Consider the following 27,361-nt stretch of genomic DNA (forward strand, 5'->3'; position numbering starts at 1 on the left):
ATTTCCATAAGATTGTGTTTTGTTTTGTTTTGTTTTTTAATAAGGTGCAGCCCAATGATGGTTAAGGACATAAACACACAAGATTTGGGGGGTCAGCCAGGCCAGAGTTTGGTTCTTGGCTCTGTCACTTGCTAGCTGTCTGAAAGCTGGCAAAGCAATTCCTCTGCATCTCAGTTGCCTCCTCCACCAAACAGAGATAAAAGCATCTACTTCAGTGTCATTTTGAAGATTCAAAGAGATAATGTGAATAAAGTGTGTAGCAAAGTGTCTGGCACAAAGTTAAGATTCACTGAATAATTCATTTGTAACCTTCACAATAGGAGGAAAACAAGTTTTAAAAACAAAATTTCTTTTGAAAGAAACCCCCATTAACGAAGGCAATGGAGTGGAGGTCAGAACCAGGGAAGGGTCCAGAGCAACCAGCACTCAAGCCTTCCCGGTAGCAGTGCTTCTGTCTGCAAATACCACAAACTGTCTCACCAGCTTAATTAAGCTCTAAATGGTAATTGGTTATGAGAACACCACAGTGTCTCAGAGAATCCAAGTTAAGAAACGCCGCCAGCTTCCATGAGGCCTACCAGGATGGGAACTGGGATTCTAAACCGGACACCCACTCTTCCCATCACTCCCTTTTCCCTCTCTGCTTTTCCAGCCACAGGGCATCCCACCACGCCTAAATTCCCTTGTCCTCGCTTCTGGCCGGTTCCCTGGGCCCCCTTGCTGGGACTGAGATTCTGATTGGCCCAGCTCTAGTCAGTGCCCAGCCATGGTCCAATCAGATATGACCAAAGGGGCGGAGTCAAGTACAAACATGGTGGCTTTGGGCCGTGGTTTGAGGAGGAAGGGTGGAGGGAACATTGTAAGCCAGGTAAACACTCCCCACCACCACCACCACCACCAAATCATGTCTGTGCTTTTGTCCTCTGTGCTCAGGCTGCTCTTCGTACTTGGGTTCTTTCTCCTCCTTGATGTAGGACACTTAAGGCCACCCAGCCACGGTGGGGAAGCCTGGTGTGGCCAGTCGTGGCCACCATTCCCGGGAGTTCACTGCGGGCTGTGGGCACGACTGCCCCCAAGTTTGTCACCTAAACTCTCCTCGGTTTCCCTGGCACGTGCCACAGGGGCACAGCTGGTAACAAAATGCCAGGCTGCTGGGCTAGGGTCTGACGCGGGTGGGTGCTTCTGGATTCCATGCTTTTTGCTGGAGAGAGGGGTCGATTCTTCTAGATAAACAGGTTCTCTGGCAAAAGGTGGCCTTCGGCAGTGCATAAGTCAGAAAACACAAAGGTCGGTCTAAGAAAAGCATGATTCACCACACACACACACACACACACACACACACACTCTTACTCCTCTCTCTGCAGAAATAAACAAAAGACCAATGTATCATTTTTTTTAATCGTCATTTTACAGCTCCTGACTGCAGCCGGCCCCCGCCCCTTCCGTTTGCTGACCACTTCTGCAGGCTCCAGGGGACCAGGGAACAAAGCCGGGGCCTGGCACCCGCACTGCACTGCCAGCCCTGGAGGACAAGTCACAACTACAAATTATCACAACAATTAGCAGCCGTACTTGGGAGATGGGCAAAGCGAGGAGGCCCAGCTCCCCATTGTCAGCCGGTTTATTTGGCGGTGACCTTGCTCTGGAGGCGATGATATTCCTTCAGCCTGTAAACCAGATTCAAAACAAAGAAAAATGTAAATTAACAATAACAACATGCACTCAGTTCAATTAATTCAGGCAGAGCTGGGCTGGCGGGGCAGCTGTTTGTTAAGATGTGTGTGGAGTTGTCTTTTTTTCTCCCTCTCTCCCTCTCCTGCCCTGGCCCCTCCTGCCCTCCAATCAGGATAATGTAATTAATTTATCTTAGGGGGAAAACATTGCTTGCCATTGTTTAAGACAAAGCGTTAAACTGGCAATGGGAGAAATGAAGAGGCCATTATGAAAACCCGGTGTGTTCGGAGCCATTTAAAAGGGTTTATAGAGTCATAAAACACAAACAGGGTGATGGAGGCGGGGAGGTGGAGGTGACTGTCGGGCTGGAATCCATGTCTCTCCCAGTCTCGGCTCCAGGGACAGGAGGCTGGCTCTGAGAGAAAATGGTTTTGTGCTGGGGGCATGTTATCAGCGAGAGGAGAGAAACTCATGCCTTCTTCCTGACCCCAAGCCCCAGGAGAAGGAAGCTGGGGATTAAGAACCCAGAGCTGGACAGACAGGCCTTCTGGACTCAGCCCCACTGAGCACTTGCCGCTAGGCACTGTGCCCTCCCTGGGTGCCAGGGTCTGGGCAGAGTGCTTGATTTCCACGGACTCAGATCAAACTTTCACTGCACCTGTGAGGCAGGTATGGTTAACATCCTATGATTTCCAGAAGTTCAGAAGGGTTCTGAGACCAAACTGCAGAGGCAGGATTCAAACCCAGGTCTGAGTGGCTTCAGATGGTGTGTATCACCCCACTGGGCCATGGAGATCCATGGTTCCAGTTAGACCTGAAGCTCATGTATGTGGACGTGAAGGCAGGAGCCAGCCAGGTGACCTTCTGTGGCTTCTTTCTACCCCTCGGCCATTTCCCTTGCTAACCTGCCCAGGAAAGGGGCTCCTAGTGGCTGGAGAGGGTGGGAGTGAGTGTCAGAGGCAGAGAGCAGAACCCAGAAACCCGGAACTCAGGTGCCCAGGACCCTCTGTTGCTCTTGGCTGTCACAAGTGGGCCTTCTGGCCCCGCAGAGGATGGGAGCAGGCTGGGTCCAAAGCAGGCGCTGAGGATGTGGTGGGTGGAGGGACAGGAGGGTGGGGCTTGTCTAGGGCAGAGCAGTGGTCAGAGCATTGAGGTCCCATCAGAGCCTGCTCCCCACACCTGGAGGGTCTGAGGACCCATCAGGGCCCAGAGCGTCTCACCTGAGGGAGTTGATGTTGATGAAACCAGTGGCATCAACTGGCTCGTAATCTCCCTGCACATTCATGCTGCAAAAGAGTAGGAGCTCGTCAGCACCCCCCGGGCCTTGGCCTTGGCATCCAAGGGACCTCAGCCTCCCAGACACTCAGGCATTTCCTCAGTATTGATGCAACTCCCTGCACTTTGGCTTTTCATTCCATTCCTTCCAATTCAGGGAGCCCTACCCTGGGCCGGGGATCATGCCGGGGCTGGAGAGCAGGGAGCCATATCCCTGCTACGTAAATGAGCAGGTTGGGTCCTGGTCCAGCCAGCGCCAGCCCAGTGAACTCCTCCCATGAACCAGAGCACTGCATCTGTAACCTCAGGACATGCCCTGGAGCCAGCTCTGCCCTCGGGCTGTGGAGGGCTTCGACGAGTGCCCAGGAACAGCTGGTGATGTCCAGTGGCCTGAAGGCCTGGGAGGCCAGGAGTTACACACCAAACAGCCTCAGATATGCGTGACGGCATCCCTCAAGCTGCAGAGAGGCCCCAGCAGTTAAGATCTGTCCACGAAGTCTTTTTCACCTTGTTTGCACATTGAGTGAGACCGAGTCTAATCCATCCTCAAACATGGGCACCCACCCCATGCCAGCTGGTTCTGAAAAGTGCCCAGTCAACCCCTGCTATACTCAATGGAACAGATTTTTTTCCCCCCATCTGCAGTTTCCATCTTCCAGATTCGACAGCCTTCATCTTTTGGGTGTTCTCACTTAGCTGCGCTTTGGAACCCTTCCCAACCACAGTCAGTCAGGTCCAGCCGCCTGGGTGAGCATCCTGGCTCCACCCCTGCCATAGACCTTTGGGCAAATGTTCTTGCTCTTTGAGCTTCAGTCTTTCACTTGTGAGATGGGGCTCTCAGCCTTATCACTGGCTCCACATGAAATGATGTAGCTGCCACCTGGCACCAGGTAAGCACTCAGTTTTACTAACATCATTCAGTCACTCATTCATTTACTCAGGTGTTTATTAAGCACCTACTACCTGCCAGGCGCTGTGCCAGGTGCTGAGGAAACAAGAACAAAACAAGAACAGCACCCACATGGGGGGCAGGTGGTGGTGGGGTGGCGAGTGCAGACATAAGCAATCAATCATCCATCTGCCTTCAACAATTACGACTGTGATATGCTCTTTGAGGACAAGTTCAGGGCGCTGTGGTCTCAGATCTGACTCCACGAGGCCACCCTCTGAGCCCCCTGGGGGAAGGGGGTCCCTCCCGTTTCTCACGGGCCCCTTATTGCGTCCTGCCCTGAATCAGCCCCTTGTCTTCATGTCTGCAGAACTCCAGCCTCAGGACAAAGCAGTCTCAAGGTTCGATGACAAGGAGGTGGCCTGTCCCCTCAGGAGCCTTCTCCAGAGAGGTGAGATCGGGGAGGAGGAGGGCAGAGGGGTTCTGCCATTTTTCTGAGACCCTGAGGCTGTGCCTCTGACTGGCTCTTTGTGGACTGTGGGCTTTGTACAACAAACGGGGTCTCTGCGCCCGGCTGCCCTGCAGCTTGTCGGGACTTGGGCTCTGTGCCTCCCCCTGCCACGCCCTCGCCCTGACCTTCAGGGGACCTTGAGGCGGGAACTCCCACGCTCTCAGTGCTCCCTCCTTTTCACCTCCACTGGCCCCTCCAGGGCTCAGGTGGCTGAAGCCACCAGGAATCGACTAGCAAGCTCCCCGTGAAGGGAGAAGATGTCAGACATCCGAGGGGCTGAGCTCGGCACCCCTCACCAGGCAGGGGAAAGGCTGGACCCACCTAAAGCGTCAGCCTCCTCGACTAGCTTTTACAGACCTTGATGGGGTGATAAACGAAGCTTCACACGACCCCGCCCTGTGCCTCCACACCCCCATCCCAAACCATCGCACGGGCTTCGGACTCCTGGCCTCGCTCCCGCTGTCTGAGGTGCTCGTCCCCTTTGGAAGGGCCCCTGCGCTCAGCCCAGGGAGAAAGCAGGGCTTGGATCCCCTTCCTGCTCCCCGTGTGCATCCGTCCTTTCACCTCCGTCTCTCACGAGTCGAAACAAACTCTGCCACCCCCTTGCCCCGAAACAGGCCCTTCAGACCACCCCAGCAGCCCCTGCAAAGAGAGGCCCACATCCGGGGACAAACTTGTCCAACGGGACTGCTGAAGTATTCCCAGAGGTGTTTCTCGGGAACCGAAAAACCTCTTTTAAAATCTGTGGTTTTGGGGGGTAGGGGGTACCGGTGGAAAAAGAGTTTACAATGATTTTTTTTTTTTTTACCTCCCCTGACAGTCTACAGAAAACCTCTGTGCTTTTATTTTTGTTCATTCGAGTGGCTCTGACCTGCTCTATAATTACGGTACTTTCTACCTACTGTGCCGCGGCATTTCCAGTTCTGCTACCTCTCGCGGTTTCCTCGCTGGTCCCTGTGACGCTGTCACTCAAGGGCTTTCAAGTCAGCGATGTAGAAATCAGAAAGAAAAGGGAAATGGTCGGAGACACAGTGAGAATAAATGCTCCTGCTTTTCTCTCTTTTTTTCCCCTTTCCCTTTTTACTTTATTCATTTAATCTCCCTGAGTGAGACTGTAAGGCTTAATGAAGGGTTGGACAGATTATTAGAGGCTGTTGATTTGGAGGGGGAGGGAAGAAAGAGCCAGAGAGAGAAAGAGAGAAGATAATTTGACATTTACCCCGACTGATCTAAACTGATTCGGTTATATTTATGGCTTCTAAAGTGTTTAGGAAGATTGAAGAGGGGGAGAGAAACGCAACACGGCAAAGAGAAGGGAGAGAGAAAAATAATATTGACCGCTAAACAAAACTCGTACTGTAATTCCTGACCGGCTTCCGGGAGGGGAGAGCTGGCCTCAGCCTGAGCCAAGCTGGACCTGGGACTTGTATCAGGTGGGGTTGCCTGTTCCCACCTCTTGTTTGGCCAGGTGAACTCCAGAGGGAACACCTTGCTCCTCGGTCAAGGCCAGTCTATCATTCAGGATGCAAACACAGGTGCAGCTAATAGGCAACTGCTACCTTGGACCCAGCCCGCCAGGGCTCCCCAGCCTCTCCCGCGTCCTTTCAGCGCCCTCAGCCTGGCCCGTCGGGAGGCAGCTCCTCAAGGTTCCCTCCTGGCTCCCTCTCATCCAACTCTGCCGCTCCCCTGGGCTGTCTCCTCTGGGCCCCATCATCCAGTGTCCTCAGACCACGTTTCTCCTCAACTCTAGCCCTGTGTGTCCAGTGGCCGACTATAGTTCTCCTGGCCTATCTCAAAGAAAACTCATCCTGCAGATGTCCAAATCCAAATGCATGATTTCCGCCCCCCACCCATTCCCTCAACTCAGTCATCGCCACCAAAGTGTACCCAGCGGCTCGTGCCAGAAAACCCAGGGTGGTTCTGAACTTTTCCATCTCCCTCCCCATCCAAGCCCTTTCAATCCCACCTCCTAAATATTTGCCAAATCCACCTGCTGCTCTCTATTCCCAGAACCAGCAGCCTGGTCCCAGCCACCAGCATGTCCCACGGGGAGCCCTTGTGTCCACCCTTGCCAGTTCCCACCTCCCTCAAATCCAGAGCAGCAAGAGGGGCTTCAAAAACCCACAGGTCTGATGTGTCCTTCCCTTTAAGATCTGGCTCCAGGACCCTCACACTCTGGAGTTCTTGTAGTGCCTGGGATGTTCTGGGTTCTTCCAAGGCTCAGAACCTCCGCACAGGACAGTCTCTCTGGAAACTCTCCTGCCCCCTCTCCACCTGGTTCACTCCTTTCTTTTGGAGACCAGCTCAGAAATGACTTCCATGGGGAAACTTCCCCACACCCCCGTTATTATACCCAGCCCAAGTATCCTGTATCTCCCCACAGCCCGGCACCTCCTTCCCTAATCCTGCACTCGGGTGATCCTTTGATTGGGGCCTTTCTCCCCATCTAGCCTGTACATTCCATGAGGGCAGAGGTGGTGCGGATAATCTTCAGGACTGTCTCCCCCATACCCTACATGTGCTTGGGCATATCTTTGCTGAGAAAGCCAGTTGGAGGAGATACCGGACATGAGGGTCTGTGCCCAGCTGGGGGCAGGGGTGGGGCGCCTACCTCACCAGCTCCTCGTTGTAGAGGGACAGTGGGGACTCCCGGCCGAGGATGTACACCTGGCCCTTGAAGACGGACACCCGCACTTTCCCTTCCACGTGCTCCTGGGACTTGGCGATGCAGTGGCGGACAAATTCACACTCGGGGCTGTGCCAGAAACCTGCAGGGAGGAAGAAGCGAGGGTGCTGGGGAGGCGCACCGTGTGCCTGCCTCGGGCCAGGACGTGGGGAGGACTGGGGTCCAGGAAAGGCACCCTGCGCCTCACCCCGTCATGGCAGACGTGAGCCTGGGAGGGCAGTCCTGCATCTGCCTTGTTCACTGTGGAGTTCTGGCACGACATGCACTTGTAAATGACAACAGTGAGGACCAAGCCCGCCTGCCCCTGTCCTGTGACCTTGTAGGGCTCCTGGGGGTAAGGAGGCATCCCCTACACCCTGCAATGCAGTCACCCCCAAAGGGTCAGGAGGAGGGGATCTAACCTGCTGCTTCACACCACAGACATTCAGTGCTGAAGGGACCCCATCCTTTGCCCACAGGGGGCTCAGTCTTATCAGGGCAGCAGACAGTTGGGCAGGAGACCTCAAGCAAGACTCAGACATATGTTACCGGGGCCCAGTGATGGGGGTGCCCAGCTGGGTGGTGGGTTTGGGGTCAGAAAGACCAGGTGTGTGGGGCCTTCACCTCTCTGTGCCTCTATTTCCCCATCTGTTGAGTGGGGATGACACTGCCTCGCCCTCCCAGGACTAGCAGGCTTATTGTGCGTGGAGGCCCTGGGCTCAGGGGCTGCTGTGAACGCTGCTGGGAAGAGCCCCACCCCTCAGGATGGACAGACCCCTTGGAAATAAGTGACCTGTCCTTAAAATACTGCTAATATTTTCACATGCAAAGATTTCTGCAGATGAAGCACAGGCACCATGCTAATTCTTTACCTGGACCAGCTCTTTGAATCCTCCCAGTCGCAAGAGAAAAACCTCTCTTAGCCTCTTTCTTTTCTGCCTGAGGAAGTTAGGCTCAGGGAATTTGAGAGACTCTTCCACGATCACACAGGCTGTAGTGGGGGGCCTGGACCTTACCTCAGTCGGCCCAAGTTCTAACAACTGTGCTTCATATGATCATTTTGGAGCTTTCCCGTCTACATCTGCGACATCCCCGAGCTGCCTGAGAAGTGCGCTGCCCCCATCCCCCGTTACCCATATCTGTCCCCCAGATCCCTCAGGCCAAAGAGGGCCACGTGCTCAGTCCCCCGTCTGCCCAGGGTCTGGACGGTGGCTCCTCTCAGTTTCTGCCGAGGGCAGGGGGGCCGTGGCCAGGGTTGGGGGAGGGACAGCGAGAGGGGTAGGGTTTCTCTGAAACGGAGCCGGGAAGGTGAGCCCACCTGGGCAGCTGTGAGGCCAGATGGTGCGCGATCTCCTGCCCTGATAAAGGGGTGGGTCAGCCCCGGCTCTGTGGCTATTGTTGGAAGCCCTGGCCTCCAGGGGCACCTGCTGAGGCCCTCCGTGGGAAAGGGGAGCAGGCCTTCTCCACGATGGGTCCGGTGGCTTCCAAACGTGGGGGAGGGACAGGCAGGGAGAGAAGGGGTTGTGTCCTCACTCTCCGATGTCCTGCCTTTTGAGTTCACCTCTGGTTCCACCTTGACAAGCCACGTGATCTCTTTGTGCCTCAGTTTCCTCATTTGCACAAGGAGGTAATACTAACCATTCTCGGGGGGGGGGGTTGTGTGGATTCAGTGAGAGTTTTTGCCTTCAAGATTTGAACATGGCCTCTGCCAGCCCTCACTGTATACAGGGAGACAGACACCCAGAGAGGGAAAGAACCTTTCCAAAGCCACACAGCGAGATCCAGAGTGCTCCTGACTCTAGCCCAGAGCCCCATGGGAGGGGACACTGATGGCCACCCCCCACCATGCCCCAGTGGCTCGGCCATCTTTCTAAGTCAGGATAATTAGACCATTAGGTTCCCAGGCGGGAAGAGAGGTGGGAGATGGAGCCAGAGATACGGGGGCAGAGACCCCTGTGGGAGTGCCTGGCCTGGGCTTTATCTCAGGATCTCTCCCCTCCCACCATGGGGGCCTTGTGCTCAGATTTCTCTTCCCAGCAGACCCAATCTGGGGTGGAGGGCAGTGAGTCCTGAGTGCTGCACTGGGGAGAGCCTGCATGTCCCAGGCTGGGGGATGCACAGTGGGTGGGGCCTGGAGCTGGGCCAAATTCTGTACTAATCAGGACGACAACCCTCTGTGCATTATACCCATTTTACTGCTGAAGAAACTGAGGTGAGGGGAGAGGTGAGCTATACCCACTAAATGAGATGGGTCTTGAAGCTGGGGTCCTGCCAGAATGACCCTGTGGGGTGAGGCCAGTGTGCTCCTGGAGGGAGGGGGTCTGTACAAACCTCATACAGGCAGATCAGGAAATTTGGGGATGGCATGAGAGGAGGGGGAGACAGTGGTCACAGTAGTCAGGGCAGCTAGGAGTGGGACCGAGGCAGAAGGGCTTCCCCGGGCCTCAGTCTCCCTTGGCCCCGAGACCACAGGGGCTCCGAGGAAGCTGAGTGCCATAGCAGAGTGGTGGCTCTATAACTGGGGAGCTAGACAGAATGGAGAAGGGACCTGGGCCCGTGCCCTTTATTTTACAGGAGGGGAAACTGAGGCTCGGGGAGGAGACAGACCTACTCAAGATCATAAAGCCAGCCAGAGGCAAGGCCCCATTCTCCTGCGTCCATGCTCAGAGACCATGCCAGGCACTGTCCTGGAGGCTTTGCAAATATCCATGCATTGAGTCCTCACTGTAAGACAGGCAGAATTATCCCCATTCTTCAGATGAGGAAACCAAGGCACAGGGAGGTCAAGTAAGTTGCTCAAGCTAATCCCTGCTCTCTAACCTTTATGCATCCCAAATGTGAGAAATCCCCTCAAACAGACCCTCTGAGTTGTTGGGGCCTGGGGACAGGCTGCTGCCAGAGGCCGACCTTGACACCTGTGGGGGGCCTGGACGTCAGGGGCACCTGGGCGAAGTTCATGTTAATAACAACTACCTGGGAGGAGCCTCCACTCTGAGATTTTATTTCCTTTTAAACCTAATCACTGTGACATTTGGGGATTTAGAGGGCTCGGTGGGTGACAGCAAGGACTCAACCCAGGCAGCCTGGTCCAGGGATGCCAGCCCCACACCAAGGGCCAAGCTGTGCTCCTGACACCCAGGGCTGCCCTGTACACACCACTGCGCCCCTTGATCACCCCTTGCTAATGGCCCCAGCCCAGCTTCCTACCCACCTCGGATCTGCTGGAGTGGCCGAGAACTTGGCCTCTGAAGCCGGCCTGTCCTGGGCTCCAAGCCACTGCTCAGCAGCTGTGAAACCTTGGGCAAGCGTCTTCATCTCCCCTCTGTGCAGCTAAGATTAGATAATACCCGTCAGTGCCCAGCTCAGGGCTGGGCAGCAAGAGAGGTGGCAGCCGATCTAGCGTGGGGAGGGAGGCTGGCGGCCCGGCCCCCGCTCGGCCTCCACGGATGCTCCCTGGCCAGGTGCTGTCCCCCCGTCGCAGCCTGCCGCGTCTTAATGACTCTCCCACTTTGTAACCAAAATCCACCTTTCAGTGTGGAAACCCCGCTGAGCAAGAGAGCCCGCAGGAGACGATGTTATTTAAACACCTGTCTGTACCTGGGAAGGGGGGGAACTGGGCTTCAAAGCTCCTGGGAACAATGGGAGGGAAAAATAATGCCAGCCAATAACCACCATGTCCCCTTGAAATCCCGAGATGAGTTCCAGCGATTAGGAGGTTTCAGAGGAAACAAAACCTCCGAGTGGGGGACGAGGGGAAGAGGTGAGGGCGGTGGAGGCTTCTACCAGGCAGTTACTATTACTATTAACTTTCCTGGGTTCCCTCTGACATCCAGGCCCCCATACACGGCAGCCTGTCCCCCCCAACAGCTCAGAGGGGCTGTCTGATGTGATTTCTCAAATTAGGGAGATGTTAATGTCATAGAATAGAGTCAGCCCTTTCTGGAAAGGGCCAGATAGTAAATATTTTAGGCTCTGCAGGCCATGTGGCCCCTCTAGCAACTACTCTGCTCTGCCAGTGTAGCTCTGAAGTAGCCACAGGCAACATGTACACGAATGAGCAAGGTGGTGCCCAAAAAACTACTTATGGACACTGAAATTTGAATTTCCTATAATTTGCACGTGCCATGAAATAGTATTATTTTTTTAAAATTTCCCCAACCATTGAAGAATGTAAAAACTAGTCTTAGCTCATGGGCTGAACAAAAACAGGCAATGGGCTGGATTTGGTCACCCCTGTTATAACGTGTGGGATGGATTTGGAGTCGGGAGGACTGGATTTCTACTCTGTGACAGCAGGTAAGGCACGGAAACTCAGTCTCCTCACCCGTAGAATGGAGCCCAGCCCACACTCCACACATGGGCTGGGCATTCGGCCGTCCCGGTGGCTTCCCAGTGCGGATCTGGCCCAGGCAATGCCCAGGCCTGGGGCCCCGTTCTTGGTCAAGGTAGGCTTTCCCTTGCTTGAGGCAGTTCATGTAGCGGCTCCGGGTTCCGCCTGGAAACAGGCTGACCTGGGCTCAAACCCAGCTAAGCCATGTCCAGTTGTGTAACTTTAGATAAGCTCCTTTTGTTCGGAGCCTCAGTTTCTGGCCGCAGCTCTCTTAGGAAACTTGGGAAGCCCCCTAGGATGACTTGTGTTCCCACACAGTGCCAGGTACCCGGCACGTGCTGGATAAAACTTGGCAGCCATAGGCATGACACAAGATGCTTCCCTGGCCCTGCGGCCGTCATGCGGGTCGCAGGTGGCGGAGGCAGCGGGACAGCCCGGGGCACTGGCGCATTTCCCTCTACACCTTGTGAATAAGGCAGGTCCCGACGTCCCCTCCTCACTTCCTCGTCCCCTGCCCTCTCTCCACCCCCTTCACCCTGCATCTTCCGGGCTCTCTCGAGCAAGTGGCAGTGGGCAAGGCGGGACTGGAGGAGGGTGCCCCTGGGTGAGGGAGGGGAGGGGAGCAGCTGCAGGGTCTACGCACCCGTGTACACCAGCTCGGCGAATTTCAAGCCCAGGCCTTGTTTGATTTTTCGCACTTCCCGATCCATGGTGAAGGCCTCGATGTCTAAATGAGCGTGGTAAAGGATCGTCCCCGCTGGGGTCTCGTAGATACCTAGCCATTTTTCCAGGCAGGGGGAGAAGAAGAAAAAAGAGAGAAACGCATGAAACCCAAACTGTCAGCAAATGACAAAAAGAAAAAAATAATAATGACTCGTCTGACAGGAGACAAGCCAGTCGGACCCATTCACTCCCAGCTTGCTGCAAAATGCATCCGTCATTATATTCATGCTGGGGCCACGACAGTCCACTCTGCAGCTTGTGGAGAAAATGTCTAGATGCCCCCCTTTGAAGAGGCCCTCAGACGCTGGAAAATGACAGGGTTTCAGAGCTGCTCCCCCCTCCTTCCCAACTCGTGCCCACCGGCCCGCAGCTGAAAACCTGTAATTAAACCGAGTCTGGTCGAGCCCAGGGCCCCGGACGTCCCTTCCTGCCTTCCACCAGGGAGCCAGGGGAGGGGACGGCTGTGCACACGCATGCACGCGCGTGGACGTGTGCCCACACATGCCACCTTCAGCCGGCGGCTCCCCTGCAGCCGTGTCTCTGCAGAGAAATCCTGACTGCCTTGGTCACCTGTGCTGACCCCACTGTACAGCCGGGGAAACTGAGCCCTGGAGGAGAAGGGACTTGGCTGAAGTGGAGCTGGGAACCGAATCTAGGCCCCCGAGTCCCTGAGCAGCGCTGTCTGCTGCCCTGTGGACCAGCAGGTGATGGGGGCCAAACCCAAAAGGTCACGGGAAGACGCTCTTGCTAGGTCCCCTCCCCGTCACCTCAGGCCCCAATCCTCCATTTGCTAAACAATCTGCTTGAACCCATGGTCTCCAAGTGACACGGGGCGCCTGGCCCTGGCTGAGTGTAGCCCTGAGAGGAAGGTCTTATAAGTAGCACCACCCCAGATTTGGGGGCACTAAGGTTCCAAGAGGCAGGATGGCCGCCGGGCACATGGCCGGGCTCCCTCTTCCCAGCAGTGCAGCCTCGTGAATCAAGTTCCGGTGAGCACCTTGGATAAACCTGCCCCGCGTCCGCTGTCCTGATGGAGGGGTAATAACCGCCCCATCCCCACAAATGCCGCCCCCCAAAGTCCCTTTCTTCCCACCACATAACGTTAACAGCATTAAAGGGGCAAGTTTTCAGTTATCCTCAAAATTTACCACCATCGTCTTTCCACAGAAAGGATTTGTACACCCAGGTTCATGGCAGCATTATTCACAAGAGCCAAAAGGTGGAAGCAACCAAAACGCCCATCAACAGATGAGTGGATAAACAAAGTGAGATAACTACATACAATGAAATGTTCAGCCTTAAAAAGGAAGGACGTTCTGACACACGCTACACCATGGATGAACCCTGAGGACAGGACGCTCAGTGAAATAAACCAGTCACCAAAAGACAAATACTGTGTGATCCCACTTACGTGAGGTTCCTAGAAGAGGCCAATTCATAGGAACTAAGTAGGATGCTGGGTGCCAGGGGCTGAGGAGGGGAAATGGGGAGTTAGTGCTTAACGGGGCTTCACTTTGGGAAGACGAAGTTCTGGAGATGGGGGGTGGTGATGGTTACACAGCAACGTGAATGCTGTACTTAAGGCCACTGAACTGTACACTCAAAACAGTTACAATGGTAAGCTTTATGTTTTCTATATTTTACCACAATTTAGAAAAATGCTTAAAAAACCCCCAAAACCAGAAAGGCGATTGTTTCAACTCTGAAGTCCAAAGGGGACATGGGCAAGGCTGTGTCTGATGTGAGTAGCCAGAAACTTTCGCCTTAGAGAACTTCTCTAGTCTTTAATCTTTAAGTCTGGAAACCACAGGAATGTCAGGGCCCTTGAGGATCACCTGCGTTCTCCTAACTTAGCTGCAAATGCTGTATTCGAACAGTCTTAGGTGGAAGCTCAGCATATACAATCGAAAACAACGTCCCACTGAGGGGGGCAGAGGCCCCTCTGCAAACCCTGGGCTCCACCAAGCAGTGCTTAAAACGCTAATCTGGCCCAACATACCAATTGCACAGATGGGAAGACAGAGGCCCGGGGGAGGGACATGACTTGCCCAGGGGGAGTGGAACCTGCATCTAGGTTTTCCATCTCTGCTCTAGGTTGCCTCTTAGGGCCTTTGCCAAGTGATCCAGTGCTCACCAGGCATGAAAAGGACACCCAAGTCTGAGGTGCTGTGGCCGAGGAAGACCCTGGGCTGTTCCCAAGTCTCCGAGGTGTTCCCTAGCGGAAAAGAGCCTCTTGGCAGGGGCGGGGGGTGAGTCTCTCATCTGCAAACCCCTGATATCCTGGTCTCGGGGGACATGCACATCAAAGAGACCAGGAGCTAATGTGATTACAGTGTGCCTGTCCTGTTTCACTTGTGTGGCCGCAGCTCTTGGGCCACCTCTGCTGTCCTGAATCAGTTGTGGGAGTAAATGCCTCCCCAGTAGGACAACACCCACATCCCCAAGTTTATGCACCAGGCCCAAGCCCTCGATTCTCTGGGGAGTTCCTCAGGCCCTCACTAGGCCTCGTCGTTACCCTTATAAACATGGTTCAGACAGGCTCTGTCATCCACTTCTGCAAAATGGCTCAGAGACACAACCCAGAAAGGGCTTAGAAAGGTTGATGGGGTTGGAGTCAGATGGGTGGCCGAGAAAATGACAGCATGAGAGGGGGGGTGCGGGGACACAAAAAAACCTATGAAAAGCAGACAAGAATTCAGCACAGGATTTGGGGCTGCTCCATTTGGGGACACTATGGTGCCACAAACAAGTGGCTCCCAATGGCCCCAGGTCACTGAGAAAGGCCTGACGGTTCAGCAGTCTGTTTCCAAACATAGAGATGTGCAGAACTTTTGGAAATATTTGCCTCCCCAAAATGGCAGAAATGACCGCAATGTGAAAGGATTCAATTATCCCATGAACTTTATCACCTAGAGCCACCAAAAGCAAGACAAGAACAAAGCCCTATTTGTCTTCTCATCCTAGTATATACTAAGAACTCAATATATATTGGACTAGAAATGGGCCTTCTGATTCCTCCTCATTATTACTTTTGCCACATTTTGGGAAAAACTCAGAAACTTTCAAAGCCTTCCTTATGCTGGCACACACACTCACAACGGCAGGCCAATAGCAGGGGCCCTCCTCATTTTCAGCTCCTGGAGAACCTAGCTGTCTCCCTGCTCTCCTGTCCTCATCTGGCCAGCTGTGGGCAGGGTGCAAGCTGTATTTGTAGGGCCGGAGCTGTAGACCAGAAGTCCCTCGCAACTTATACTTTTACGGAGAGTGCACAGCTATGTGACCTTGGGCCACCTCATTCCCCTCTGAGGCCCCGGCCACCTGTCTGGAAAAGGAGAAGGTGGCAAGTGTCTGCTGCTTTTCCTTCTAACTTCCACCGAGACCTGCCTGAAGGTGAGCACCCAGACACTGTTCCCCAGTGCATACTGGTGGGTTTGTCTCTGGAACACTGTAGCCAGCTCCCCAGCATCACTTCCCCGCAGTCCAGAGAGGGAACAGCACCGGTGGTTTGCAGGGCGAGAGGACACCCATACTTTCCATCGAGGAAGAGCTATGCTTGCCCTAGGGTCCCCCGCTATCGCCCCACCTTAGAGGCTCCCCAGGAAAAGAGCAGAGAGTGCCTGGCGGGCAGAGTCACCCATTCTTGAGCCCTTAGAACCAGCCTCACAGCGGTCAACCCTCCAAGGCCGCCGCAGGAAGAGTCATAGGCAAGAAGAAAAGCCGCAGCCGTGAAACACACCAGCACAGTTAATATTCCTGTTCCTTTTCTTAGAAGGTGTAAAAGTTAATTGTGACTGATCAAAAAGCTTCTTTTCAGGTTGCTGCTGTCGTGTGTGTGTGTGTGTGTGTGTGTGTGTGTGTGTGTGTGTGTGTATCTTAAAGATCTTCCCTCTCCTCTCCACAGGGGTAGGGGGTACAGATGATTTCTGTGTATTTCTTCTGGGAAAAAAAAATGACTTTAAAAAAACCAGTGACAGAAACCTGATGCTAAAAGACGATGGATTTGGGGCTTTTGACAGTCGGCATACAAACCACTGCGCAAAAAGAAGGAGGAAATGACAGGTGAGTCCCGGTGTCGCTGTGGAAGAGACAGCAGACATCTTCGGAGTGACACGCGCAGCGGATTCAAGTGTCTATTTTCATCTCTCCGTGTTTACAGGAAAAAGACAGAGGTGTCAGCGGTTCTCCGTGGAGCAGCTTCAATCACACCATAATTACTGCCAAGGAGCGGGTGGGGAAGAAGGGCGAAGAGCTGGGGGGTGGCCGAGGTTGGGGGAGAGTGGACCAAGGAGGAAGAGGTGGGGACCAAAACAGCTGCCGCCGCTTAAATCCTTCTCATCTGTTCCTGAGGCTGCCAGGTTAGCCCAGATTGAGCAATTCGGCAGAATTGAGTGGGACCCGCCAACTCGGCTGGGGGGCGGGGGTGGGGCTGGGGGCTAAGGCACCTGGACCAGAGCCTCTGATCCTTTGGGAAAGCAGTATCCAGAGGGAGGGATTTGGAAAGGCCAGGGGAAGGGAGCTTGGCTGGAGCCCAAGGGCTCCCCTCTTAGGTACCAGGGCCAAGGATAGAGGCGGTCGCCATGGTGAGGGGGAGGCAAGTCCTGGTGGGGCTCTAGCCATCCTCTATGCTCCTGGTACCCCGCAGGCCCCATCCTGGGAATCAGGGCAGGCCTCTGAGTCTGGCCATTCCAGGCTTCTGGGAATGCAAACACCTTTGCTTCACAGGTCTCCCTCCACTCTGGAACATTCCATCTGAGTGGAGCCTCTGGGAGGCCTGGACAGGTGGGTGGCAACCCTTGTTCCTTCTTAGCCAGAAAGTGGAGGAGTAAGGAGGAAGTGAGGGACGACGGGAGAGTGGGAGAGAGATGGGAAGGGTGGAGGAAAGGAGGAGTGGAGGGAAGAAGAGAAAGCAGGCAGTGAGGAGAGGGCGGAGTGAGTCGGCAGAGGGAAGCAGTGGCAGCAGGCAGAGGTGAGCCCCACAGGGCAGGGCTGGGAGGAGAGGAACCAGCCGGAGAGAAGGTGAGGGAAAGACCAGTGCTGGCTCCTTCCCTGCTTCCCTCCTGCCTTCCTTGCCCCCCTTCTCCTCCCCACTGATTACATTTACTTCACTTAATTAGCCCCCCTCCAGAATTAAAAAGATAATGTGATAATGACGATGTGAACAGCCACGATACAGCAAAAGCTACGCCATCTGCAGCTTCCCCAGCCCCCGGCCCGCTGACCCCGTGGCCCCGAGTGCTGCCGACCCGGCCACCCCAGACCCAGGGCACTAGCACTGCCCAACTTCCTACCCATCCACCGCCACCCACCCCCACCCCAAAAAACCCCAAGCCCTTAACGAATTTCAATTGCGAGCTTTGTAAAATCAATACAAATGACATTTTCCCCTTGTATACCAAGGTACAAACAATAGCATTTTCCCTGCTGTGCCTTCAATATAATTGACAATTAACAGCTTCTCCCGTGACCATAGACCTGTGGGTGAATCCACATCGTCCTCATTTATTGCCCCCAACCCCTGCCTTTCTTTCTCACAGTGAATTATTGGGAGTGGAGAAATAAAAAACAAGACCTCCCCCTAAAATTATGAAGCAACTTTCTTTTCTCACCCCCCCCAACCCAAGTCAGAAAATAGGCAAATTAGAACTTCCAGAGGGAGATGGTGAGATCACCTAGTGTGCCCACCTTTGTTGGTGAGAGTCATAGAGAGGGAAAGCAACTTGCCTAAGGTCACACAGCAAGTTCTTGGGACTTAGAACCCTGGTTGTCTTCCCCAAAGACTGTACCGCTCTCAGGCTAAATTCTATGCTTTTAGGGACAGCCCCCCACAGGTACACACATGGTACCTGGGCAGAGTGAGGCCTGTGCTCCAGGAATCTTTTCCTCAGGTGGGTGGTCAGAAGCCAAGGGAGTTGGAACTGAGTGCTAATCTCATGACTCCCACCTTCAGTGGTGATGACGCCCCCAGTTCTGGGGAAAAGGTAGGAAGTCTACCATCCAGGCACAGCTCCTGCTATGGGTCAACAGGTCTCTGATCTGCACCACAACCCATTTCACAGATGAAGAAGTTGAGGCTCAGAGAGGCTATGTTGCTTTCCCAACGGTGATGGAGCCAAGATGGGGAGTCAAGTGTGGTAAACAGGGCCTGGCCCCTGACACCAGCCCTTCAATGTGCCTCCCCAAGGCCTCCAGGGGGTCAGTCAGCCTCAGACCCAACCCACCACCCAGCTGGCCACTTGGGGCTCCTCCTACCTTCTCTACCTTTCCCGCTGGAAGTCTCCCACTCCACTCTATTCCACGTTCTACCAGTTGAAGCCTATTCTCCTGCCACCTCTTTCAGGATGTCTTCCCAGATTAGCCCAGTTCGCACCTTTATGACTACCTCCTTCTGTTCAAGTTCACTTGCGTGCCATTTCACAGAGTGACCTCAGGCCAGTCCTTATCTTTCCATTGTCAGCAGCACTGATCTACATCCACAATCAATTAGTGATGCCTGCCTTGGGCATGGGAGGGACGTGACAATAGATGCAGAGTGGACATCTCTGAGCCACTCGGATGGTACCCAGAGGGCATAGGCTGCCTTTGCCCTTTCAGCATCCCTGTGGGGCTGCTGCCATTTATGAAGTTCCTCCACTGGGCCATTTCCTGCTATTACACATGGGCTAGAACCCAGATCTAGCAGAGTTCAAGCTCTCAGCCCTCCACTCCATGCCTCTCTGTGTCTGGACATCAGTCCTGGTCCTGGTGCCTGTGACTTTGAGCCTTGGTTTCCCTGCCTGTAAAATGAGGGTGCTGGTCTCTGGCTCCCCAAGGTCCCTCCAGGGTCTGCCTTGGATAGTTTGTATTGTGCTGGCTCCCAAGGGCAGACTGAGACAAAGGGACATTTAATCAGATGTTAATATAGGTAAGATACAAAGGTAAGTGAGGATAAAAGGGAGCAGCTAATTAGTAATATTGTTCTCCACAAGGCCTTCCGGAGAGAGTTTCAATTAGATTGTTTCTCACAGAGTATATGTGTAACAAAGAGGAAAAAGCACACAAAAGAGGCAAAGCCACTTTCCTTCCTTCCTCCCCTTTTGAGATAAATTCAAACAGGTCAGAGCCAGAATGATCCAACTCCCATCCCCATGCCTACCGCATTACACCTGGGGAAACTGAGGCCCAGAGATAACAAGTCCAAGGTCATCTAGCAAGGCACGGCGAACCTGGCATGAAAGCCCCAGCACCCTGCCTCCGGACCAGTGCCCTTTCTAACCGCTGAAATCCAGCCATCGGCTCTCTTTGGATTTTAGAATCGTAGTAAAAACACCCTGAAAGACAAAGGGCCATGGCTCTACCCTGGCCTGGTTTTATTTGGCTGTGTCATCCTTTTAAATTGACCCTAAGCAGAGTTAAACACCTGCCCACACAAGAGGCCTCAACCCCACCCCCGGTGCTTAAAGACTCGAGTGCCCAACCCAGGGACTCTGACTGCTTGAAAGCTTGCCCCTCCATCCTGAAGTCCGGAAGCACGCAGCGCTTGCTTTACCACCGGGGAACAGGAGATCCCCTCATATGGACGGGGGGAGGGTGTGGCCCAGACAACACGATGAGTGACTGATAGGGAACCATGGGGCTCTGCTTACTAAGAGAAGACAGAGCCCCTGCTTGGGGACCAGGCTATCCTCCCTCCAGGCCCAGCCCGAGGTGGATATGGGCCGGGCAGCTTAGCCAAGGTGGCAGCCACTCAGCACCAAGGCAGAGCCCCGCCCCCATGCCATGCCAGACCCTGGAACAGGCCCTCAGGCCTTGGCTGGCTCGCAGCGCCCACCCCTGGCGGGATTCCCACCCCACCAGGCCAGCTGGCCTCGTCAACGCAGCCTTAATGACCACGAAATCAGCTCTGCATGGTCTGCCTCTAAGCCTGGCCGACCCGCCCCAGGGCCACAGGAGAGCCTGACCTCCAGGCCTGGCCCGCGTCTCCTCTGTCCTCTGAGCCTCTCCCTGCTCCTGGGGCAGCTCTTCTCGTGATGCCTTCAGACATCAGTGGCCAAGGGCCCCTCATCCCCCCTTCACAGGAGGGAAACAGTCTGGCGGGGTGAAAGGACTTGCCCAAAGTCAGCCTGGGAGTAGAAACACCCGAATGTGACTGGGGCATTAGGGGCCGCTAGGAGCCGAGGCATGCCCCTGAGGGTGGCGAGCAGACTTACCCCGGGACTTCATCCCGATGAAGCGGTTCTCCACGATGTCGATGCGGCCCACGCCATGCTTGCCCCTGGGGGGAGAACCGGTCACTCGGGGTCACAGGCAGGGCGTCAGGCACCGTCTCGGGATCCAAGACTCAGAGGACATCTGAGCCAGGCCCCCTGGTCCAACCACCCATTGGACAGGTGGGGAAACTGAGGCCCAAGGAGGGAAGGGCTATCCTAGGACACACAGCGAGTTCAACGTGCAACTTCCTTTATCTCTGTCCTGGGGCTCACGTGGCACCCAGCCCTATCCACTGCTCATCTTTCCCTCTACCCTGGTCTCAGATCCAGTAGAGAGCTTGGAAGTTCCGGACCATCCCTAGGGGGCAGTAGACCCCTGGGGTTGTTACCTTCCAAGGCTGAGGGCCACCAGGACTCTCCCACGGAACCAGAGGACCCCATGGCTATGGGGCTGTGCCGAGGCTGACTGCAGGACACTGGCCTGTCCTCCCTGGCCCCTCAGCCTCAGGCTGGGACCATCAGCCCCAGTGGTCCGGGCTGGTGCTTGCCCAAGATGGTGGTTTCCCAGGAGGCCGGGCAGGGCTGCGGGCACTCACGCGACTTCATTCAGGTACAGGAAGAGCTCCAAGGCCGTGCTGTGGGTGGTGCCATCCCTGATGTTGGTCACCTTCACAGGGACCCCTAGGGCGGGAGGAGAGGGCAGTGGCCCGTGGCTGGAGCTCAGCGGACGAGCCTGTGCCTGCAACCCCGCCCCTTCCCTCCGCCCGAAACGCCTTAAATGGATGTGACAGATATGGACTCCAAATGACTCCTTGAAAAGCCCTGTGCAGGTTGAGGCCTGCTGGGGAGAGAGAAGGGGCGAGAAAGCCCCCCAGAATGAAAGGGAAAATGCAATAAAAACCTCTCCCCCACCCTTCCCATTCTCTTTGCCCCTTTTGCATTTAGGGGCTGTGAAATTGGAACCAGGCCCTGAACTAATTGAATTTCACGCTCCACCATTGTCTTAGGAGGGAGTACCGGAGTACCTTCTGTCCCACCAGTTACGGGGCGGGGGGAGCGCCTGGCTGAGGTGCGGCTGAGCTCACACACACACACACACACACACGCACACACACACACACACACACACACACACGGCCCCCGGCCACGTCTGTCAGGCGGACCCCCGAGCCCCAACCCTGTACCCCAGACCCGCACGCAGCCATCTGATTGATGGGGGTGAAATGATGCCCGCGCCAGCAGGCGAGGTGCTGGAGGCGTCTGCATTCTGAGAAGTTGGGTCTGGGGTGGCAGGAGGGCAGGAGGGAGGCAGCCGCTCGGGGAGGGAAGGGCCAAGTCAGGGGGGGTGGCTGGAGGGGGGCAGTGTGTGGGTTCGGGGTTGACTTTGAATAGCAAGGGGCACTTTCTCGAGTGGTGTGAAATGAGCAATAAATGTATTAGAGGACTAACAAGAGAGCTGTAACAGTGACAAAGAAAAGCTGTTCAAAGTTGGCGGCTAATCCCCCACCCATCTGCCCAGCTCATTACCATGTAGCCAGCCATCGGGTGCCAATCAGGCCTCAATAGCGGCTTTCGAGTCTTTATTAGCCAGGCGCCGCTTGGAGGGGCTTCGCTCAGGGGCTGTCAGCCTCGCCATTCTTAACCCCCATTTCCAGGGGTTTTATAACTTGGTTGTAAATTGCTATTAAATGTAAGTCTGCCCAATAATGAACCTTAAGCCCCTCTAGCCACCCCCCCGCCTCTCCCCTCTCCCTTTCTCTCCCTCCCGGTCCTATTATGGCCCTTGCGGGGCCTTGGATGGGGCCTGCCCCAGAGAGGAACTGACATTGTTGGTGCTGCTGCCAGAGAAAGCCTCTTAGCCTTTAAAATAGTTAATAATTAGATTAAAACTTCAAATAAATTAACTAGAGAGTGAATGGGAAGTAGCCGAGGAGGGTTCCTCCCGTCTACTTTTTTTTTTTTTTTTTCCAGACAGTCCGCAAATCATTAAAATGGATCACGTTTCTTCTCGGGCTCAGCCCTCAGAGCTGCCCTATTCCTGGAGGAAAGGGGGTCAGAGCCTGTGTTCAGGACCCTCTGCTGCCTCCTGCCCACCTCCCACGCTCACCGCCCTCCCAGTTTTCCGGGAGACCTGGGGTGGGGCGTGCTGCCTGGGTTCATCTCACCATCTTCTCAGAGATGATGCCCAAAGAGGCCCCACGCCAGCACAGCCCGGGGTCAGAGAGAGTGGGCATAAGATGGCCTTAGTGCTCCAGCTACCTTTAGGGGCCTTAGACTAAGGGCCTTTTGGTCCCAGGGGGCATGAAATTCAAGGGTTTGAACTGATAGCGGCGGGCCGGGGTTGGGGGGGAGCGATGAAAATGCCCATTGACTTGGCCAGGCTCTTGGGAAAGGCCAGGAGGAGGCAGATTATTAAAGTATCAACAGGCTTTTTTCCCAGCGCCTCACTCCATACCCCGTGCTCGGCACCTGCGAGCATCCATTTCTGTGGCCCATTTTATAGGCGAGTGAGCCTGAGGCCCAGAAAGGTGAAGCTGGTTGTCAAGGTCACACTGGCAGGTGAGAGCAGGGGATCTTTCTTGGGAAAGGCCTCTCTGCAGAGCCCCCTCCCCCTGCTTGCCCCTCCCCATCCTCCGTCTCAGGTGCCTTGGGAAAGGCCTCTCTGCAGAGCCCCCTCCCCCTGCTCCCTCCCTGCAGCTGCCTTGTGCACAGAAGGGCCAGCCTCCCTGCCTGGGCTTGGGATGCCCTCATGCCCCCTCTTGGTTCCTCCATCTCTGCCTCTCCGACTTCTGCAGCCTCCTGGAAAAGTCCTCTCCTTGGACACTCTGAGCCCTCACCTTGAACCTGGTCCTGCTCCTTCCATTACCCAGCATGCCTTACTTTCTCTCCATCTTTCAGGGCAAGGGGGTTGTCCCTGGTGCCAGGCTCAAGGCTGGGCACTCAGTTCAGGCCAGCAAACACTTCTTGATGGTAGCAGACAAGATGAGGAGATCAGGACACAAGCAAGAGTGGTAGCAGCTTTGAACCCAGGATGGGGGGTAGGGAGACGCATCAAGCAGCTAACTTAGGACTAGCTATGGAGTCAGGGGGGCCCCCGAGGCTGGCTCTGTAAGACTCGTACTGGCTGAGCACCTCTGTGGTGCAGGGCCCTGCGCTGGATACACCTCATCCAGATCTTATTCTACACCATGAAAACACGAGGCAGTGGATACTCTTTTATCCCCAGTTTACAGATGAGGAAACTGAGGCCAGGAAAGTGGAGTGACTTCCCCAAAGGGCCAAAGCAGTTGGCAAGTGGTGGCTCAGGAACTAGAACGTTCCCTCCAGACCTGGTGCCCACGAACTGATGGACATCAGCAGAGGGTGCTTTCTTCCCAAGCCTGGAGGCTTCCACAGATCACGCCATCTGGGGAGGGGGCAGTTGGGAACATCTGAAGCCCCAGCCTGGACCCTGGCTTCCAGGAACACAGGAGGGATGCAGAGGGCCCGTGCCCAGGCTCCCAGGCAAGGAGGGGAAAAGAGCCAGGGCCCCAAGAGTCCACGCCTTGGAGTCCCGACAGGCGGGCACCTACCTTTCTTGAACTCGATCTCAAGGATGTCTGGGCTGTTGGGGGCTTTGGCCGGGTCCTGGGTCTTTGTGTAGAGGCCTGGAGGTGCTTGGTTCTGACAAAAGACAGAAAGAGGTTGGAGGGCGGTGTGCCAGAGCCAAACCGTGCCATGCCAGTCCCTGGACACCCTGCACGCCGCCTCCTGCGCCCCTCTCCAGAACCAGGGCCCTGCTGGCACTTGCCATCGGCTGGCCAGTCCAGCAGGCCTCCCAGCCCCCCACCCAGAGCCAGCCCCGCTTGCCAGGGGCCTGGGAAACAAAGGGCTCAAGAAATCAGACAATTTTTCCCCTCAACTTGATCTCATCTTTTTCTTTGACGCCCCCGCAGCTGGAGGTAGAATATAGCAGGAGGAGCCAGTCAGGCAGGAAAAGCGTGACTTTGGGGGAGCGAGGCGCTAGGCGGGCTTCCCGGGAGCGGGCTCAGGCGCACACGCTCTCCCCGGCACCGGGAATTGGGGTTTATTCTGCACTGACCGCAAAGCTAATGACTGCGCGTGACCCCAGCAGGTGCTCTGGCGAGCAGAGCCGTCCCCGGGGTCCCCGAGGTTAATACTCACAGGGAGAAAAGAGAAGAGCAAAGCAAAAACCCATTTGAAAACACATCAACCTTTATGTATATTTTTTTCTTGGGCGTGTTGGAAAATGGGCCTCTCCCTCGTCTTGATGCAGCGCGGAGGGGCCGCTGGCTGCCTGGAACTCTCCAAGTCCCTCCTGCCTCCCACTCCCGAGGCCCTGACCCGCCCCGCCCCACCCCCAACCCAGGCTGTGGCTTGGACACTTGCCACGGTGGGGGCCCTTTGGGCCTGACTGCTCAAGTCCATCCCCGGGGGCATGCCAGGGCCCAGCGCTGTTATCCACCTGCCGACATCCTTGGAAGTGCAGTCCCTTAAATCTTGCCTTTCAAAACCCTGCAAACATTCCCATGCCACTTTGCATCTGCAGCTTCCTTTGTGTTCTCTGCAGCCCCGTTTAGTAAGAAGGTCAAGTACTGTTACCCCACCTATGGAGGAAGCACTAGAGGCGGAGGGGGACTGTAGGTGCAACCCTGTATGCTGTGCGGAGGTGGGGGCCACATGGCCCAGGGCAGGAAGCCCACGAGGCCCTCAACAATGATGTGTTGGATTTCAGAGTGGTGGAAAATACCCCCAAAGCCGGTAGTCGAGACCTCAGGCTGTGGGGCCTTGGGCAAGTTGCTTCACCAGTTTGAGCCTCGGTTTTCTCATCTGTAAAATGGGGGGAAATGATACCTGCCTTCGACTGCCTTACAATTTAAATGTATAGACAATTTTTATATTTTTTTACTGGACATGAAAATCACCTGGTACAAGCTGTAACCTGCCCTGCAGGTGACAGGACTGCTGGAACAGCCTCCTGGTGATGCCACCCTCCGAGAAGAGCTGCTCCAGGAGAGGTGGGGCCACCAGGAGTGCCTCAGATCCCTCATCTGTGGTCACTTTGCTTGTTGGCTCTATGTCAGGGTGACCAACCATCCTGGTTCCCATACCCTGAGAAACCCCCCAGTCCTGGGCAAACAGGGACAGTTGATCCTTCTAGCTTTACTTCTGAGCTCAGATGGGGCCGGTGATGAAGCCCTCACACCTCCAAAGGGCTGTGTGGCTTGAGGCCAGCTGCATCCCTTCATTTGTGGGGCAGGAACATTTGTGGGGCAGGAACAAGAACCCAGAACGGACCTCCAAGACAGACCCAAGGAGGAGGAGGGTCCTTAAGGACCTCCAGCCTGATGCCTCCATGGACCAGTTGGAAAACTAAAGCCAAAGAAGCTGCTTGTCCAGGGGCTTCCCTGGTGGCGCAGTGGTTGAGAGTCCGCCTGCCAATGCAGGGGACGCGGGTTCGAGCCCTGGTCTGGGAAGATCCCACATGCTGCGGAGCGGCTGGACCCGTGAGCCACAATTGCTGAGCCTGCGCGTCTGGAGCCTGTGCTCCACAACAAGAGAGGCCGCGATAGTGAGGGGCCCGCGCACTGCGATGAAGAGTGGCACCTACTTGCCACAACTGGAGAAAGCCCTCACACAGGAACTAAGACCCAACACAGCCATAAATAAAAATAAATAAATAAATAAATAAATAAAAATTTTTAAAAAATTATGGAAAAAAAAAAGAAGCTGCTTGTCCAAATCATACCACCCCACCCCATCGGCATGGGAGTCAGCCCCGAGGACCCTAGAATCCCTATCTTGTGCTCTTTCCATCACCCCATGCTGTTTCCCAGCCGCTCTGCCGAGAAACAGCACCAGGGATGTGGCCAGAGACAGCTCGGGCATCAGGTTGGTTTCAGAGAAATGCCTGGCTCCCCAGGCCCTACTGGGTCCTGCCGACCACCACATTCGTTGGGAACAGACAGGCCCGAGGGCCATCCTTGGCCATAAGGCAAAGTGAACCAGGGCTTGGGACCTCTGGGTGACCAACAGGACTCCAGAGCTCCTTTCCCACCTGCCCGGGGCTCCTCACTGGCTGTCCAGCCCAGCCTGAACTCAAAGCAGGTACCAGCGCTGAGAGCCCCGGCGCCTCCACCTGAGGCCGCCTCCCTCCCACCTCCACCTGTTCTGCCCCTGCCGGCCCATCAGTTTCCAAACACTTAACGGAGCCACAGACAGGATGAGAATATCTGCATTGGAAGGAGAGAGGAGGTGGGAAGCCCTCGAGGGACCAGCATCCCAGCTCTCTGCAATGTGAAGTAGGAGGCTTCTGACACCCTGACAGCACCGATTAAATAAAATAACTAAATAGAAATAAAGTGACATTTGCTTTGCATTCCAAGGTGGCTCACGCCTGCCTTCTTTTTACTCTCCCTCCTAAAAGCCCAGTTCAAATGACAAATAGTTTGTTGCTGAGTATCAATAACATCTATTTATCCATCCCAGCGGGAGGGCTCACTTCCAATGTCATCTTGGGGGGATGTGTTGGGGGAGGGAAGAGAGTGAAGAAAAAAAAGAGAGAGAGAGTGGGGGGGGGTGATGGGGAGAGGGCAAAAGAAAGCATGAAACAGGGCCGAGAAGGAGAAATTGAAAGCAAATGGCCCATGAACTAAACCATGATGTACAGGCATGATCGATGCTGCAAATGGTTTATTCATCCATCAGATATGGCGGGCCGGCAACTGAATGCACGCTTTCACTGTGGGCCGTATGAAGTTAAAGCAAGTAAATTTCTATCTTTCTTCGCATTAGCTGCCTCATTGCCCTTCAATCAGCCCTCACGGAGGCAGAAAATGGCTCCGCCATCTGCCTTCAAACCCTCCCCTCGGCAGGTCTCGGGCTCTTTTTGGAGAGGGGGAGGGGGCACTGGTTCCCTGAAGCTCTGTCTCCCCAGCGCCTCCCAAGGGGCCCGGGTCTGCCCCCTCGTTCCTGGGATCTACTGGTGGCAACGGGAGGACAGCAGGCTCCCCTGGCCCGCACCCTGCAGCGGAGCTGCCTGGGAAAGCAGGGCCAGAGTGGCCAGACCCTGGGTCCCTTGGCCTGGCCCTACACTTCTCAGAGGGAA

General features: G+C 55.1%; 1 protein-coding gene across 1 annotated transcript in view; it reads right to left on the minus strand.

Annotated features, from left to right (window-relative positions):
- Window positions 1–1,379: 1,379 nt before the first annotated feature.
- The window catches only part of ASS1 (argininosuccinate synthase 1), a 50,867-nt gene continuing 24,885 nt past the window's right edge, over window positions 1,380–27,361 (minus strand). Inside the window, exons 9-15 of the mRNA XM_061199761.1 lie at window positions 23,826–23,916; window positions 20,850–20,934; window positions 20,254–20,318; window positions 11,988–12,119; window positions 6,961–7,117; window positions 2,895–2,960; window positions 1,380–1,667 (exon numbers count right to left, since the gene is read on the minus strand). Coding sequence (XP_061055744.1) covers window positions 1,622–1,667; window positions 2,895–2,960; window positions 6,961–7,117; window positions 11,988–12,119; window positions 20,254–20,318; window positions 20,850–20,934; window positions 23,826–23,916 — 642 coding nt within the window. The 3' untranslated portion in view covers window positions 1,380–1,621. The remainder of the gene's footprint in view (window positions 1,668–2,894; window positions 2,961–6,960; window positions 7,118–11,987; window positions 12,120–20,253; window positions 20,319–20,849; window positions 20,935–23,825; window positions 23,917–27,361) is intronic.

Source organism: Eubalaena glacialis, chromosome 9, assembly GCF_028564815.1.
Source record: "Eubalaena glacialis isolate mEubGla1 chromosome 9, mEubGla1.1.hap2.+ XY, whole genome shotgun sequence".
Lineage (NCBI taxonomy): Eukaryota > Metazoa > Chordata > Mammalia > Artiodactyla > Balaenidae > Eubalaena > Eubalaena glacialis.